Below are 17,320 nucleotides of genomic sequence, written 5' to 3'. Positions count from 1 at the left end.
TGTGGTCCAGATAAAGTAGCTCACAGGGGCAAAAAGAGCCACCACTGCTCCACTTAGCAAGGTGTTGCTTTTACAAGATGTGGTTTGCAGTTAGTAAGCACACCTCCCGGTCAAAGACATACTGTATATTCATACTGTTTATAGAGAGCCTGTATAAAACAAAAAAGGTGCTTGTTGGTCTTTAGCAGGCTTTTGTTGCAAAAAATAAGTAAATGATGTGTGCAGTATGCTTGAAAGAGGCCACTTCAGAACATAGAGAGACAGAGACAGAGACAGAGAGAGAGAGAGAGACCTGGTTATGATTTACGTCCTAGTGTACATTTAAAAGAGAGAGAAAGAGATGGTGGCATGAATCCTACTGTAGAGGAATGAGAGAGAGACAGAGGGATGACAAGGCAAGAAGGGCCTCTATGCCATCAAAAGGAACATAGAATTCAACATACCAATTAGGATCTGGCTAAAAATACTTGAATCAGTTATAGAACCCATTGCCCTTTATGGTTGTGAGGTCTGGGGTCCGCTCACCAACCAAGAATTCACAAAATGGGACAAACACCAAATTGAGACTGCATGCAGAATTCTGCTAAAATATCATCCGTGTACAACATAAAACACCAAATAACGCATGCAGAGCAGAGCAGAATTAGGCCAATACCCGCTAATGATCAAAATCCAGAAAAGAGCCGTTCAATTCTACACCCACTTAAAAGGAAGCAATTCTCAAACCTTCCATTGCAAAGCCATCACCTATAGAGAGATGAACCTGGAGAAGAGTCCCCTAAGCAAGCTGGTCCTGGGGCTCTGTTCACAAACACAAACAGACCCCACAGAGCCCCTGCACTGCTACACAATTAGACCCAACCAAATCATGAGAAAACAAAAAGATAATTACTTGACACATTGGAAAGAATTCACAAAAAAACTGAGCAAACTAGAACGCTTTTTGTCCATAAACAGAGAGTACACAGTGGCAGAATGCCTGACCACTGTGACTGACCCAAACTTAAGGAAAGCTTTGACTATGTACAGACTCAGTGAGCATAGCCTTGCTATTGAGAAAGGCTACCGTAGGCAGACCTGGCTCTCAAGAGAAGACAGGCTATGTGCACACTTCCCACAAAATGAGGTGGAAACTGAGCTGCACTTCCTAACCTCCTGCCAAATGCCTGACCATATTAGAGAAACATATTTCCCTCAGATTACACAGATCCACAAATAATTTGAAAACAAACCTAATTTTGATAAACCCATATCTACTGGGTGAAATACCACAGTGTGTCATCACAGCAGCAATATTTGTGACCTGTTGCCACAAGAAAAGGGCAACCAGTGAAGAACAAACACCATTGTAAAAACAACCCATATTTATGTTTATTTATTTAACCATTTGCACATCGTTACAACACTGTATAAATACATAATATGACATTTGTAATGTCTTTATTATTTTGGAACTTCTGTGAGTGTGATGTTTACTGTTCATTTTTATTGTTCATTTCACTTTTATTTATTATATACTTCACTTGCTTTGGCAATGTTAACATATGTTTCCCATGCCAATAAAGCCCCTTGAATTGAATTTATCCAAAATTAAGGAAAGTTGACTATGTAAAGACTCAGTAAGCATGGCCTTGCTATCCAGGTTGTATCCCATCCGGCTGTGATTGGGAGTCCCATAGGGCGGCGCACAATTGGCCCAGCATTGTCCGGGTTTGGCCGGTGTAGGCCATCATTGTAAATAAGAATTTGTTCTTAACTGACTTGCCTAGTTAAATAAAGGTTAAATAAAACATTTTAAAAAAATGTAAATTGAGAAAGGCCACCGAAGGCAGACCTGGCTCTCAAGAGAAGACAGGCTATGCGCACACCAGTGGTGTAAAGTACTGAGTTATGCTTTATGTCCACAGAGAAAACATCAGGGCAAGTGCAGTCTACCTCTATTCATACAGTGACTGTTCAAGAAAAACAAGTGTGAAGAAAAGCAAGACGTGTGGCTGGCTGGTCTGACTGACTATAGTCATATCAACAGTATCCCCAAGACGTGTGGCTGGCTGGCTAGTCTGACTGACTATAGTCATATCAACACTATCCCCAAGACGTGTGGCTGGCTGGCTAGTCTGACTATAGTTATATCAACAGTATCCCCAAGACGTGTGGCTGGCTGGCTAGTCTGACTATAGTTATATCAACACTATCCCCAAGACGTGTGGCTGGCTGGCTAGTCTGACTATAGTTATATCAACACTATCCCCAAGACGTGTGGCTGGCTGGCTAGTCTGACTGACTATAGTCATATCAACACTATCCCCAAGACACGTGTGGCTGGCTGGCTAGTCTGACTATAGTTATATCAACAGTATCCCCAAGACGTGTGGCTGGCTGGCTAGTCTGACTATAGTTATATCAACACTATCCCCAAGATGTGTGGCTGGCTGGCTAGTCTGACTGACTATAGTTATATCAACAGTATCCCCAAGACGTGTGGCTGGCTGGCTAGTCTGACTGACTATAGTTATATCAACACTATCCCCAAGACGTGTGGCTGGCTGGCTAGTCTGACTATAGTTATATCAACACTATCCCCAAGACGTGTGGCTGGCTGGCTAGTCTGACTATAGTTATATCAACACTAACCCAAAGATGTGTGGCTGGCTGGCTAGTCTGACTATAGTTATATCAACACTATCCCCAAGACGTGTGGCTGGCTAGTCTGACTGACTATAGTCATATCAACACTATCCCCAAGACGTGTGGCTGTGTTTCGGATTCGCGTTTATCGTCGAAGGAATGAGCGTTACACCGAGGCCTGTACTCTGGAGCGGGATTGATTTGGAAGTGGAGGGTCCATCATGGTCTGGGGCGATGTGTCACAGCATCATTGGACTGAGCTTGTTGTCATTGCAGGCAATCTCAACGCTGTGCGTTACAGGGAAGACATCCTCCTCCCTCATGTGATATCCTTCCTGCAGGCTCATCCTGACATGACCCTCCAGCATGACAATATCACCAGCCATACTGCTCGTTCTGTGCGTGATTTCCTGCAAGACAAGAATGTCAGTGTTCTGCCATGGCCAGCGAAGAGCCCGGATCTCAATCCCATTGAGCACGTCTGGGACCTGTTAGATCGGAGGGTGAGAGCTAGGGCCATTCCCCCCAGAAATGTCCGGGAACTTGCAGGTGCCTTGGTGGAAGAGTGGGGTAACATCTCACAGCAAGAATTGATAAATCTGGTGCAGTCCATGAGGAGGAGATGCACTGCAGTACTTAATGCAGCTGGTGGCCACACCAGATACTGACTGTTACTTTTCATTTTGACCCCCCCTTTGTTGAGGGACACATTATTCCATTTCTGTTAGTCACATGTCTCTGGAACTTGTTCAGTTTATGTCTCAGTTGTTGAATCTTGTTATGGTCATACAAATATTTACACATGTTAAGTTTGCTGAAAATAAACACAGTTGATAGTGAGAGGACGTTTCTTTTTGTGCTGAGTTTATACGCATGCATATCAAACAGAAATATATATATTAAATTAATACACCATTGTAATATTATTAATGCCTTTTTCTTAGACATGAACCGGAGACCCCAGATGACAAAGGCTCAAACCCAGAACTGTGTGGAGACATCAACACATCAACACTTGTCATGTTTAATTAATATTAACCCTTTTATTGGTCCACCTTCATCTGCATGAATCCTTAAAATACGGTCCATTGTACAAAAGTTGTATTGGTCGTATGTACAGGATAAACATGGTCCAATGAAATGCTAACTTGCAGGTTCCTTCTCGACAATGCAACAACAATAAGAAATAAAAGATATATGAACATGAAGTAAATGGCTCAGTAGAATAGAAAACATTTTAACATCCCCAAGTGAGGGGACATGAAAGAGATGAACATTGAAAAAGCTATACTGCTGAATAAACTCCTGGGATAGGGTGATTTTCCTGGTGGATGGGAGGTTCTCAACTTCTTTACATCTATCTGAGTGATGTGGTGGGATGTGCTTCAACCTGTGAACAGAGCATAAACATAAGGCCAAGGGAGGTGAAATTAACCTCACTGCTCAAATTTCAGTGCTGGTTCAAGTTGCTGAGAACCACAACTACCTTTGCTAATAAATGTGCAATGGTTTTGGAAACAGTTCTGCATATTTATAGCCTTGATCAAGTTGTCACCGATTTTACTTTTAATTGATCATTTCATTATTTAAAACATTTTCTTTGCATGCAATGGTGAAACATGAGGGGAGGGGAAAGTGACAAGAAGAAAGCTAGCTAATGTTAGGTAAACAGACACTACATGTATGTATTGACTGATCATGTAAGAATGCACAAATAGCTTGGCTAGCTAGCAAGCTACATTGAACAGAACACAGCTAGCTGCATTTCCTACGCCGTTAATCAGATGTTAAAATGTCTTACCTCCAAACCAGTCGGCCACGACTATTCTGTCCTGCCAAAGCCATGAAGTGAAATTAACACATCAGTTGCCATCTGTCCCTGAAAACAAATGTGAAAAAACAAACAATTTGCTACATTTCTCATTAGCTGGCTAGCAAGTTCACCAGTTCAGGATAATAAAAAAACTGTCTGGGTTTTCACAATTGACACCGCTGATTTTACGATTAGTTTGTTTAGTTTGTCATCCCTAAAACAGGTGATAACCAGGATGAGATTGCCTGATAGCTAACTTAGCTTGGGTAGCGGGCTGATAAACAGCAGTGAGTCCAACATTTAAATTCAAAATTCATATGAAAGTCATTTGTTGAACATTTTAACATAATTTTGTGAATAAATAAACGTAATACTTACATTTTACAAAGTTATTCCTTATTTCTCTGGAACATTTTCTCCCAAGCAGGGACTTCAGTCCACCATTAATTCAGAATTTTGGGGAATTTTCGCTGTGTTGCAAGGTGTCATGGGATAGCCTTCCCGGCGAAGGGAAGGAAAATGTATGCTCCCATGTGTGCTTTGTTTTCCAGACCTCCCAAGGATGCTAATAGAACTTCCCACAAACCTAGTACATATTTGCCGTTCTTAGGTTTGGAATCATACTTGAATAATGACAGTTGACTTCTATACGCTCTACATAGAACACAAGTATGCAATTTGGAACATAACATTTATCTATGAAATATCACATTATTTTGAACTGAAATATATTAGGTCCCAATTGAAAATACAAATAGCTTGATTTAAATAGAAATTGCAAATTTTAACATGACTTTCTCTCTGTTTTACTCTTAGCTTCTTTGGACAGTTTCCCCACGTCCACCATGTGAATTATCTTCTTCTCCCTTACAGCTTAGACTACAGGAAGCACAGAAAACACACACCTAGTATTTCACTGCAATTCTTTACCTTGTATTTCTAACAGTTTAGCAGAAGGCCACCACACCACATTAGAGTTGGTAAGTGCATGAAAAAACAATACATTTACTAATTAATCTGTTTCTGATTCCTTGTCTAATTTGCAGCTCCATTAGTCTACTAGTTAAAGCTCCATTAGTCCAGTGGCCTACTAGTTAAAGCTCCATTAGTCCAGTGGTCTACTTGTTAAAGCTACATTAGTCCACTAGTTAAAGCTCCATTAGTCCAGTGGCCTACTAGTTAAAGCTCCATTAGTCCAGTGGCCTACTAGTTAAAGCTCCATTAGTCCAGTGGCCTACTAGTTAAAGCTCCATTAGTCCAGTGGTCTACTTGTTAAAGCTCCATTAGTCCACTAGTTAAAGCTCCATTAGTCCAGTGGCCTACTAGTTAAAGCTCCATTAATCCAGTGGCCTACTAGTTAAAGCTCCATTCATCCAGTGGCCTACTAGTTAAAGGTGAGTAGCTTGTCTTTCACTACTACAGTATATCATGTGCACTATTTTGTCTCTGTTTTTCATGTAACACAGATGTTCTGTAGTGATATTCTGAACTCTGCCCCTGTCATCTGTCTCCTGTCCTCCTCAGTTAAGACAGGTCCTGTAAACAACAGTGAGACTGACTACCACAGAAGGCAACACTGGACAGCCATGCAGGCGAAGGAAACACCACACACAGTTGCAACCTCTCATTTCTCCCTTTTAAACGGAGCCTGACACACATGCATTACTGTCAGATGGTGTTGTTGTACCAGCCATATTAAAGCCATCTATCACCAAGTTGACCGTGGCAGACACCCGTTTCACTTCACACCAATACACTGTTCACGTGATGTCACCGTTATTCTCACTCTTCTTACAAAATATGCTTTTACCCTATTTATTCAAAATCTGGTGAAATGGACAATCCAACACATCAGCTGTTGCTTCATTGGATAATAACGTCGCTATGCAATCTTATATCTTGTGCAATTTGTCCATTCTTTTGAAAGAATGTGGATTGTCCTACATGAAATTCTCTGAAGGATGAGGAAGGAATCCAGCAGGTGTTCCTACAGGAAAATGGCCGCCCTGGAAATCTTGTGGAATTACCTGGAGGACTATTACCCACAGGATATCCCACAGGATTTGGGGGGAATTTTGGTGTAGGACAATTCCTGCAGCTCATCATTCAGGAAACAATCCTGCAGGATTTATTTGAGATCTACCTGCATGATTCCTAGATGATACTGCAGGATTCCTGCAGGAATTGTCCTACAGGAAAGTGACCACGATAATCCTGTTGGATATCCTGCAGGACTTCCTATTCCTGCAGGATATATATCCTGCAGGACTTCCTGTACGACTTTTTTGTAAAGGTATGAACAAACAGAGCGGAGAGTTGGCCCGCGGTATGTCTTTGTTACCTTTCCAAAGTCCCGGACATCAAACAGGTCGAAGGCCTCAAACAGATCAGTCTTCTTCAACCCAAACACCTCACAGCAGGAGGACAGGAAGGTCCGGATATTCTTCAAGCAGAGGAACTGGGAACAGAACAACAAAAATAGTTACAAATAGAACACTAAGACATATTGGTTATCTCATAACTAATACGTCAGCACAGGTGACAAATAACTGTTAAACGTCACTATTTAGACATATTCTAATGAGACCGATTTGCACAATAAGACATTCATAACACGTTCATAAGACATTCATAAGACATACATTAGATGTTAATAAGACATTCATAACACATTCATAAGACATACATTAGATGTTAATAAGACATTCATAAGACAGTACATTTTACATTTACATTTACATTTTAGTCATTTTGCAGACGCTCTTATCCAGAGCGACTTACAGTAGTGTATGCATACATTTCATTATCGATTTTTTTGTACTGGCCCCCCGTGGGAATCGAACCCACAACCCTGACGTTGCAAACACCATGCTCTACCAACTGAGCCACAGGGAAACAGTACATTAATATCCTCCTGGTGAACTTTAACATTTATCTCTGTTCATATTTCTGAAAACTAATCAAATTTATCAGACAGACTCAAAGAACATACTGTACTTCAAAGCTTTTGGGGAACTTTTAAGTTCCTACATACTCTTTCTTGAACATTAATAACTGAGAGATGATGCCATTAACCATCCATATTTGATTGCTGGAGGAGGAGGAGGTTAAACCTAAAGCAAAGTGGAGTTATCCATCAAATCTATTCCATTAGGATAAATCAGGACACATCACACTTGTGGACACTAGTCTGAGGGCCAGTCCAGGACAACATCACACTGTGGACACTAGTCTGAGGGCCAGTCCAGGACACATCACACTGTGGACACTAGTCTGAGGGCCAGTCCAGGACACATCACACTGTGGACACTAGTCTGAGGGCCAGTCCAGGACACATCACACTGTGGACACTAGTCTGAGGGCCAGTCCAGGACACATCACACTTGTGGACACTAGTCTGAGGGCCAGTCCAGGACAACATCACACTGTGGACACTAGTCTGAGGGCCAGTCCAGGACACATCACACTTGTGGACACTAGTCTGAGGGCCAGTCCAGGACACATCACACTTGTGGACACTAGTCTGAGGGCCAGTCCAGGACAACATCACACTGTGGACACTAGTCTGAGGGCCAGTCCAGGACACATCACACTGTGGACACTAGTCTGAGGGCCAGTCCAGGACACATCACACTGTGGACACTAGTCTGAGGGCCAGTCCAGGACACATCACACTGTGGACACTAGTCTGAGGGCCAGTCCTGGACACATCACACTGTGGACACTAGTCTGAGGGCCAGTCCAGGACACATCACACTGTGGACACTAGTCTGAGGGCCAGTCCAGGACACATCACACTGTGGACACTAGTCTGAGGGCCAGTCCAGGACACATCACACTGTGGACACTAGTCTGAGGGCCAGTCCAGGACACATCACACTGTGGACACTAGTCTGAGGGCCAGTCCAGGACACATCACACTGTGGACACTAGTCTGAGGGCCAGTCCAGGACACATCACACTTGTGGACACTAGTCTGAGGGCCAGTCCAGGACAACATCACACTGTGGACACTAGTCTGAGGGCCAGTCCAGGACACATCACACTTGTGGACACTAGTCTGAGGGCCAGTCCAGGACACATCACACTTGTGGACACTAGTCTGAGGGCCAGTCCAGGACAACATCACACTGTGGACACTAGTCTGAGGGCCAGTCCAGGACACATCACACTGTGGACACTAGTCTGAGGGCCAGTCCAGGACACATCACACTGTGGACACTAGTCTGAGGGCCAGTCCAGGACACATCACACTGTGGACACTAGTCTGAGGGCCAGTCCTGGACACATCACACTGTGGACACTAGTCTGAGGGCCAGTCCAGGACACATCACACTGTGGACACTAGTCTGAGGGCCAGTCCAGGACACATCACACTGTGGACACTAGTCTGAGGGCCAGTCCAGGACACATCACACTGTGGACACTAGTCTGAGGGCCAGTCCAGGACACATCACACTGTGGACACTAGTCTGAGGGCCAGTCCAGGACACATCACACTGTGGACACTAGTCTGAGGGCCAGTCCAGGACACATCACACTGTGGACACTAGTCTGAGGGCCAGTCCAGGACACATCACACTGTGGACACTAGTCTGAGGGCCAGTCCAGGACACATCACACTGTGGACACTAGTCTGAGGGCCAGTCCAGGACACATCACACTGTGGACACTAGTCTGAGGGCCAGTCCTGGACACATCACACTGTGGACACTAGTCTGAGGGCCAGTCCAGGACACATCACACTGTGGACACTAGTCTGAGGGCCAGTCCAGGACAACATCACACTGTGGACACTAGTCTGAGGGCCAGTCCAGGACACATCACACTGTGGACACTAGTCTGAGGGCCAGTCCAGGACACATCACACTGTGGACACTAGTCTGAGGGCCAGTCCAGGACAACATCACACTGTGGACACTAGTCTGAGGGCCAGTCCAGGACACATCACACTGTGGACACTAGTCTGAGGGCCAGTCCAGGACACATCACACTGTGGACACTAGTCTGAGGGCCAGTCCAGGACACATCACACTGTGGACACTAGTCTGAGGGCCAGTCCAGGACACATCACACTGTGGACACTAGTCTGAGGGCCAGTCCAGGACACATCACACTGTGGACACTAGTCTGAGGGCCAGTCCAGGACACATCACACTGTGGACACTAGTCTGAGGGCCAGTCCAGGACACATCACACTGTGGACACTAGTCTGAGGGCCAGTCCAGGACACATCACACTGTGGACACTAGTCTGAGGGCCAGTCCAGGACACATCACACTGTGGACACTAGTCTGAGGGCCAGTCCAGGACACATCACACTGTGGACACTAGTCTGAGGGCCAGTCCAGGACACATCACACTGTGGACACTAGTCTGAGGGCCAGTCCAGGACACATCACACTGTGGACACTAGTCTGAGGGCCAGTCCAGGACACATCACACTGTGGACACTAGTCTGAGGGCCAGTCCAGGACACATCACACTGTGGACACTAGTCTGAGGGCCAGTCCAGGACACATCACACTGTGGACACTAGTCTGAGGGCCAGTCCAGGACACATCACACTGTGGACACTAGTCTGAGGGCCAGTCCAGGACACATCACACTGTGGACACTAGTCTGAGGGCCAGTCCAGGACACATCACACTGTGGACACTAGTCTGAGGGCCAGTCCAGGACACATCACACTGTGGACACTAGTCTGAGGGCCAGTCCAGGACAACATCAACACTGATTTTATGGCTTTTATGACTTTTTAGCTTTCAGCTTTCCATTTTTATTTTTTTTCTATGTGTAAAAAAAAAAGGATATACTGTAATGGGATTTAATATATACATGTATTCAATCATGGCAATGTGATTGACTGGATAAGAAATGTGGGGCTACAGGGGGGTTATTTGGGTGGGCTTTCAGCATTTTGACCAATTATCACGCTCAGTTGGGGGTCAGGAAATCCAGTCTTATTACAGTGTGGCAGGAAGTTGGAACAGGAATACTACACAACATTCATTCTCAACATGCCCAGAACTGCTCAGAGCTGGTAACACAGTACAACTAGACATTTAGTTAATAAAGCCCTTTGTGAGTTAAATAGCTGTGACTTTGACTGTTGGGCAGCGCTCTTCCACTTCCTCCACCGACAGAGAGCTAGAGCTAGAGCTAGAGAGAGAGCTAGAGAGAGAGAGAGAGAGAGAGAGAGAGAGAGAGAGAGAGAGAGGGCCCCTGGGGTTAGAGGATAAATCACAGGCATCTCTGTGATCAACTGTTATGATAAGGAGACTGAGGAGGAGACTAGCAACACATCCTCAGATGTAGAAATCACCAAGACTCTGACATGTAACAACACTGTATCTGAGTGACTACAGTTGGATGTGATTTAAAGGGAACAGTATTTCACGCCTAAAATGTTCACAAGTCTTTGAACACTTGGGGGGGGGGGGGGGTCGATATATGTTGGCCTAATCGATTTAGCTACTGTAGATAGTCTATATTTTTATTATATTGTACTGTTTTAAAGTGTGTCTGCCTGAAGGTCTCGGTTTTACTCCACAGGATCAATCTGAACGTCACAGCGCAAAGTAATCCACCTTCTCCCTCTCTTCTTTCTTCTTCTCTTTCAAGTCGTTCATTTATTTTTCTCGATCTCTGATTCTCTCGCTCTCTGTATGAATACACTGTTTTTGGTCGAAGAATCTTTCTTTCTAAACTAGTCTAGTTGCGTCGGCTCTGTCAGAGATCAAAGACATGTATCAACTACTGTGAGTATTCCACATTTTAACGTGAAATATATCAAAATGGTACAATATGAGTTGGCACCAACGTTGATAATGCATATCGTCACCCACACATACACATTCCACTTCCTGCTCCACAAAATGCACATTTTACACTACCTACCCCTAGATGCAGTACTTGGCTAAAAATAGCAGTTCAGTAGGCTATAACTACTTAATCACAGTACACTGCCCGCTTATCCATCTCTCTCTCCCCATTCCTCCCTCTCTTCATCACTCCCTCCCTCCCCCGCTATCTCTCTCCATCCCTCCCTCCCTTCAATCCATTATGATAGACTTCTGCTTGTATTAACCACCCACATCGTATGGCTAGAACAGTGGTAGCGCACAATGACAAAGCCATTTCCTATCTGGACTACTACACAGATGACCTACTGCATCAGATGACCTACTGCTGTAGGCTACAGCTTTCTGCATTGTCCAGTAAGATATGCCTGGACTGGAGCTCTATTCTATAGTGCAGAATGGATAAACGCAATGAGAAAAGCTTACAATATAAATCCACACAGATTAATGAAACAGCATGTTGTGAGATAAAGACATAACTGATAATAAATTAATTGATTGTCTATTCGGGGAAAGATGTAACGCTGACAATGACGATGTGACATATTACAGTACGGAAAGATTAAAACACATCCTAATCTATAGTGGGTGTTTGACTGTAGGTGTTTCTGCAGAAATTGTCGGTTGCTCAATGCAGTGACACTCTTGAGCTAAACATACACATTTAAAACAGCTTTCTCTGTGACCAAGGCCACAGGCAGGGCCAGAGTCCCAGCTAAACATACACCTTTAAAACATCTTTCTCTGTGACCAAGGCCACAGGCAGGGCCAGAGTCCCAGCTAAACATACACCTTTAAAACAGCTTTCTCTGTGACCAAGGCCACAGGCAGGGCCAGAGTCCCAGCTAAACATACACATTTAAAACAGCTTTCTCTGTGACCAAGGCCACAGGCAGGGCCAGAGTCACAGCTAAACATACACATTTAAAACAGCTTTCTCTGTGACCAAGGCCACAGGCAGGGCCAGAGTCACAGCTAAACATACACATTTAAAACAGCTTTCTCTGTGACCAAGGCCACAGGCAGGGCCAGAGTCACAGCTAAACATACACCTTTAAAACAGCTTTCTCTGTGACCAAGGCCACAGGCAGGGCCAGAGTCACAGCTAAACATACACCTTTAAAACAGCTTTCTCTGTGACCAAGGCCAAAGGCAGGGTCAGAGTCACAGAAGGTTATAATATGGTTTTAGCACATGGCAATGGCACCACATATAACATGTCTGCGTTCAATGTTTCTGCAACAATAAAGTTGTTCAAGAAGTTCTACACAGAGAACACCAAAACATTAAGAACATCTTCCTATTATTGAGTTGCATCTCCATTTTGCCCTCAGAACAGACTCAATTTGTCGGGACATGGACTTTACAAGCTGTCAAAAACGTTCCACAAGGATGCTGGCCCATGTGGACTCCAATGATTCTCACAGTTGTGTCAAGTTGGCTGGATGTCCTTTGGGTGGTGGACCATTCTAGATACACACAGGAAACTGTTACGTGTGAAAAATTCAGCAGTGTTGCAGTTCTTGACACATTCAAACCGGTGTGCCTGGTACCTACTACCATATCCCGTTCAAAGGCACTTCAATCTTTTGTCTTTCCCATTCACCCTCTGAATGGCACACATTCACAATCCATGTCTCAATTATCTCAAGGCTTAAAAATAAATCCTTCTTTAACCTGTCTCCTCCCCTTCATCTACACTGATTGAAGTGGATTTAACAAGTGACATCAATAAGGGATCATAGCTTTCACCAGGATTTACCTGGTCAGTTTATGTCATGGAAAGAGCAGATGTCTTTGATGTTTTGTACACTCAGTGTAAATCTGCCATTTTGATTTTAAGAGAATCTGGCAAAAACTACAAGGCCCAGTGGTCATTTCAATAAAGTCTTCAACTAGTAAAAGGCTACTGACAGATATAGTCTAAATCATGCAGCCGACACATCTGTGTCTGTGTGTGTGTGTGTGTGTGTGTGTGTGTGTGTGTGTGTGTGTGTGTGTGTGTGTGTGGGTGTGTGTGTGGGTGTGTGTGTGTGTGTGGGTGTGTGTGGGTGTTTGTGTGTGTGTGTGTGTGTGTGTGTGTGTGTGTGTGTGTGTGTGGGTGTGTGTGGGTGTTTGTGTGTGTGTGTGTGTGTGTGTGTGGGTGTGGGTGTAACTAAAGGGTGGATCAAAGCTGGGATGTTATCTGTCCCCTGGAATGAGTGTTGTGGTGGTGAGGATGGAGGATTCTGGGTAGAGAGCAGCAGTCTACCCTATGTCCTATGTAGTGCACTACTTTTGACCAGAGCCCCTATGGTAATAGGGTGCCATTTGGGATGCACATCTGGACAGCATTCCTGTGTCCCCATGGGGCTGAAGCTTTTACAAACAACCTCAACATGATGAGTTGAAGTAGGAACTCGAGGTTGAAAACCAACAGGGTTTATAGACTGTAGGCCAATAGCGTCAACATGATTAATTAACAGCTAGGAAATACATATGTTATTTGAAGTATTAGTAGTAGCTGTGTAGTATATAGACCAGTTAATTATGTAACAAACATGTCCATAAGAAAGTTGAGTATACTGGTTGTCATTACTAAGAAGAGCGCTGAGGATTTTAGAATAGCAATTAGCAAACCTAATTGGCTTTGTGTCAACTTGGCCTTGTGTCAATATAATAATATTATTTGACACAGGGTCAAGAAGAAACAGAAATCAGGTACCAGTTTCACAAGTTGGGGGTGAAATGGGCCTATAGGTTTAATATAATTAGAGTGGCAGTTGGTATTTATCAGTGATGATGAATTAACTAGCTAAACCCGAAATCGCATAGAAAAAGTTTAACTAATGACAATTATTTCAAATGTGTGTATGACATCAGGACTATCAATTTCAAATAAATCATGAAATAAATGAATGTATTTCATAATTTACAAAAAAAAATTGTTGCGCGTACCAAAGAATCCTTGAATAAAAAGAAATGGGTTAGTAGCCATTGAATTTATCACACTTTTAAGACTTTTCCCTGTAGCTACACACCAAGCAAAATAGCATTTGTCTTTACCTGAGACATCTGTGGTCTAAGGTTAATCTCCTTCAGGTTGATGGTGTGTGGTTTCAAGTTGTTGAGCAGCTGACAGAGCAGCACCCCGTCCCGGAGCGTCTGAGCCAAGTCAAATACCTGGGCACTGTCCGCGGTTACCCGATGGGTCGGAGGAAGCACCTTGCAGTTTATCAGCCACAATGCGCACTGTCGCCAGTACTTCATCTCTGCTTTCGAGAATCGAATCAAAAGTAGAAGAATAACTAAAAAGAGTTATGTCTATTCTATAAGTGTTTGAAACGACATTGTTTAAAGAAGAACTAGACGTTAGAAAGCTGTCACTCCGGTTGTGTTCCTTGTGACGGTGAAGAAAGTGACGCTCCTTTCGGCTCCACTCCAGCAGAATCGCGAGGAGCGCGTTACTGAATTGGTTGCAGTGTGTTTATGGAGCGTGATACTTTTTCACATGAATTCGAGCTCTGAAACGTCAAGCTCTATTTCACTTCCTCTTCCGTCTACATTTTTGTTGTTGTTGTTGAATTCGTATGACAAATGCTAAATGCTTCTCTAAAGAAGTGACATATTTGGACATGTCATTCATTCATAAAAAATAAAAAAAATGGCAATTGACAAATCCCCAAATGTTATTGTGGGAAGTTCACTGAAATGCACTTTAGCGAATGGAATTTAATGGATTATCACACCATAATACACTATATGATACATAATCCCTGAATTACTATGACAATCAATGTGAAAGTTCATTGGATCCATTAGTGTGATTCCATTCAGTGTACAATATCATTAAGGCATGCATATAGATTGCGACAACTATTTCTAGACACACTCCATTTCTATAAAATAAAATAAAAAGCTGTGAAAAACGGAAAGAAAAGTTACACTGCCAGGCGCAACCTTATTTTAAAGCAGCCATTCCTTCTGGATTAAACTGTAAATGGCTTTACATGGTGACTGTTCACTTTAAAGTAAGGGATTTGGTGAAAGGAACCACAAAGATATTTTAATTTCATGAAACTACAGTCTGAAACAATACTAGAATACACCTGCTATAAAGAAAATTCACACATTTTACGGACCAGACACGAAATTGGTTTAGAATATTTATTGAGGAGATGTAATGGGTGTGCGAATGAGGATTCAGTGGGAGAATGGGCCGGATTGCAGATGAAGGATCCGGAGAATTTGACACTCTAGGTTTTGGCTTGGAGTCTCAGATTGTCATCTAAAGGACACCAAGGTGGGGCGTGTGAAGTGCTCATATTTAACTTTAAATGAATATATTTAAACAAAACGACCGACAACAGTTCCGTCAGGTGACATACACTAAACAGAAAACTACCCACAAAACCCAGGAAGGAAAAACCCTTACTTAAATATGATCTCTAATCAGAGGCAACGAGGATCAGCTGCCTCCAATTAGAGATCAACCCAAACAATCCCAACATAGAAATAGAAAAACTAGAACTTAAACATAGAAAAACCCAAAACACCCCCTGTCACGCCCTGACCTACTCTACTATAGAAAATTACATCTTACTACTATCAGGACGTGACACAGATAGACATCCCCATCAGGCCATGGTAGTTAGGTTTCATCAATAATCTTCTGTGGGGAATTTCCTTCGCCACAGCAGCCGAAGTAAAAAAAAAAGAAGAAAAGGGATGTGATGCAAAACAGAGAGAAGAAATGACTGTTTGGTAAGGGTTAAGTAGGGAGGTGGTGGTGATTAATGAGAGTGAGAACAGGTGTTGAGGCTGATTAGCAGTTAGTAGCAGCTGGAGCTTGTTTGAGGAGTTACATTAATGTAACTAGTTAAGTGTTGCAAACAGTAGTGAAGGCTGATTGGCAATGGTTAGCAGCTGGTGCTTGAAGGAGTTGCGTTCAAGGCAACTAGTTAAGTGTTGCACTCAAGTCTGGTCTGTTCTCCTGAATTTTTGTGAATCCATAACATTTGAGTTTAAGGACCAGACAGCAAACACTTTTAGAATATTTATTGATGAAATGGAATGGATGTGTGAATGAGGATTCAGTGGGGAAATGAGAATGGACCAGATAAAGCCAAGGGCTGCAGATGAAGGATGCAGAGGGGTTGACCCTGTAGGGTTTGACTTGGAGTCTCAGATAGACATCACCGCCAGGCCGTGGTAGTAAGGCTGCTGTGGTGAATGCGATCCCCCTAAAAGATAACGTCAAGTTAGTCAGAACCTGGAGTGGAAGTAAGCTGTTCTGGACTGCAGATGCTGAATGATTGACAATGTAGTTGAGGTAGTACATTCATATGGACTAGATGCCCACGGAGTGAACCAACCTTAGACCCCAGAGCGAGCGAGCAGAAGCGACGGTGGCAAGAAAAGAAAAAGTAAAACTCCCTTGAAGTAAGAAAACCTTCAGAACCGATTGACTCAGCTGGGGAGCCAATCCTTTTTTTGGCTTTTTGGGTAGGATATGGTGCCATGGAAGCGGTGCAGATGAGGAAGGAGTTAATAAATAAAATGTCTTTATAAAGCCCTTTTTATATCAGCCAATGTCACAAAGTGCTATACAGAAACCCAGCCTAAAACCCCAAACAGCAAGCAATGCAGAAGCACGTTGGCTAGGAAAAACTCCCTAGAAAGGCAGGAAACAAGGAAGAAACCTAGAGAGAACCAGGATCTGAGGGGTGGTCAGTCCTCTTCTGGCTGTGCCGGGTGGAGATTGAACATCTTGGCCATGCACTGTTATAAACGTTCATAGATGACAAGCAGGGTCAAATAATAATAATCACAGTGGTTGTGGAGGGTGCAACAGGTCAGCACCTCAGGAGTAAATGTCAGTTGGCTTTTCATAGCCGATGAGAGAGAGAGAGAAAGAGAAAGAGAAAGAGAAAGAGAAAGAGAGAGAGAGAGAGAGAGAGAGAGAGAGAGAGAGAGAGAGAGAGAGAGAGAGAGAGAGAGAGAGAGAGAAACAGAGAGAGAGAAACAGAGAGAGAGA

At 43.5% G+C, this 17,320-nt stretch overlaps 1 protein-coding gene across 1 annotated transcript in view; it reads right to left on the bottom strand.

Moving 5' to 3' along the window:
• vav3b (vav 3 guanine nucleotide exchange factor b) overlaps positions 1–14,800 on the bottom strand; it is a 134,143-nt gene extending 119,343 nt beyond the window's left edge. The window contains exons 1-2 of the mRNA XM_029705968.1: positions 14,350–14,800; positions 6,783–6,899 (exon numbers count right to left, since the gene is read on the bottom strand). Of these exons, the coding sequence (XP_029561828.1) occupies positions 6,783–6,899; positions 14,350–14,553 (321 nt within the window). The 5' untranslated portion in view covers positions 14,554–14,800. The remainder of the gene's footprint in view (positions 1–6,782; positions 6,900–14,349) is intronic.
• Positions 14,801–17,320: the final 2,520 nt, after the last annotated feature.

Source organism: Salmo trutta, chromosome 21 (genome assembly GCF_901001165.1).
Source record: "Salmo trutta chromosome 21, fSalTru1.1, whole genome shotgun sequence".
NCBI lineage: Eukaryota > Metazoa > Chordata > Actinopteri > Salmoniformes > Salmonidae > Salmo > Salmo trutta.
This window is presented reverse-complemented; position numbering and strand designations above follow the sequence as displayed.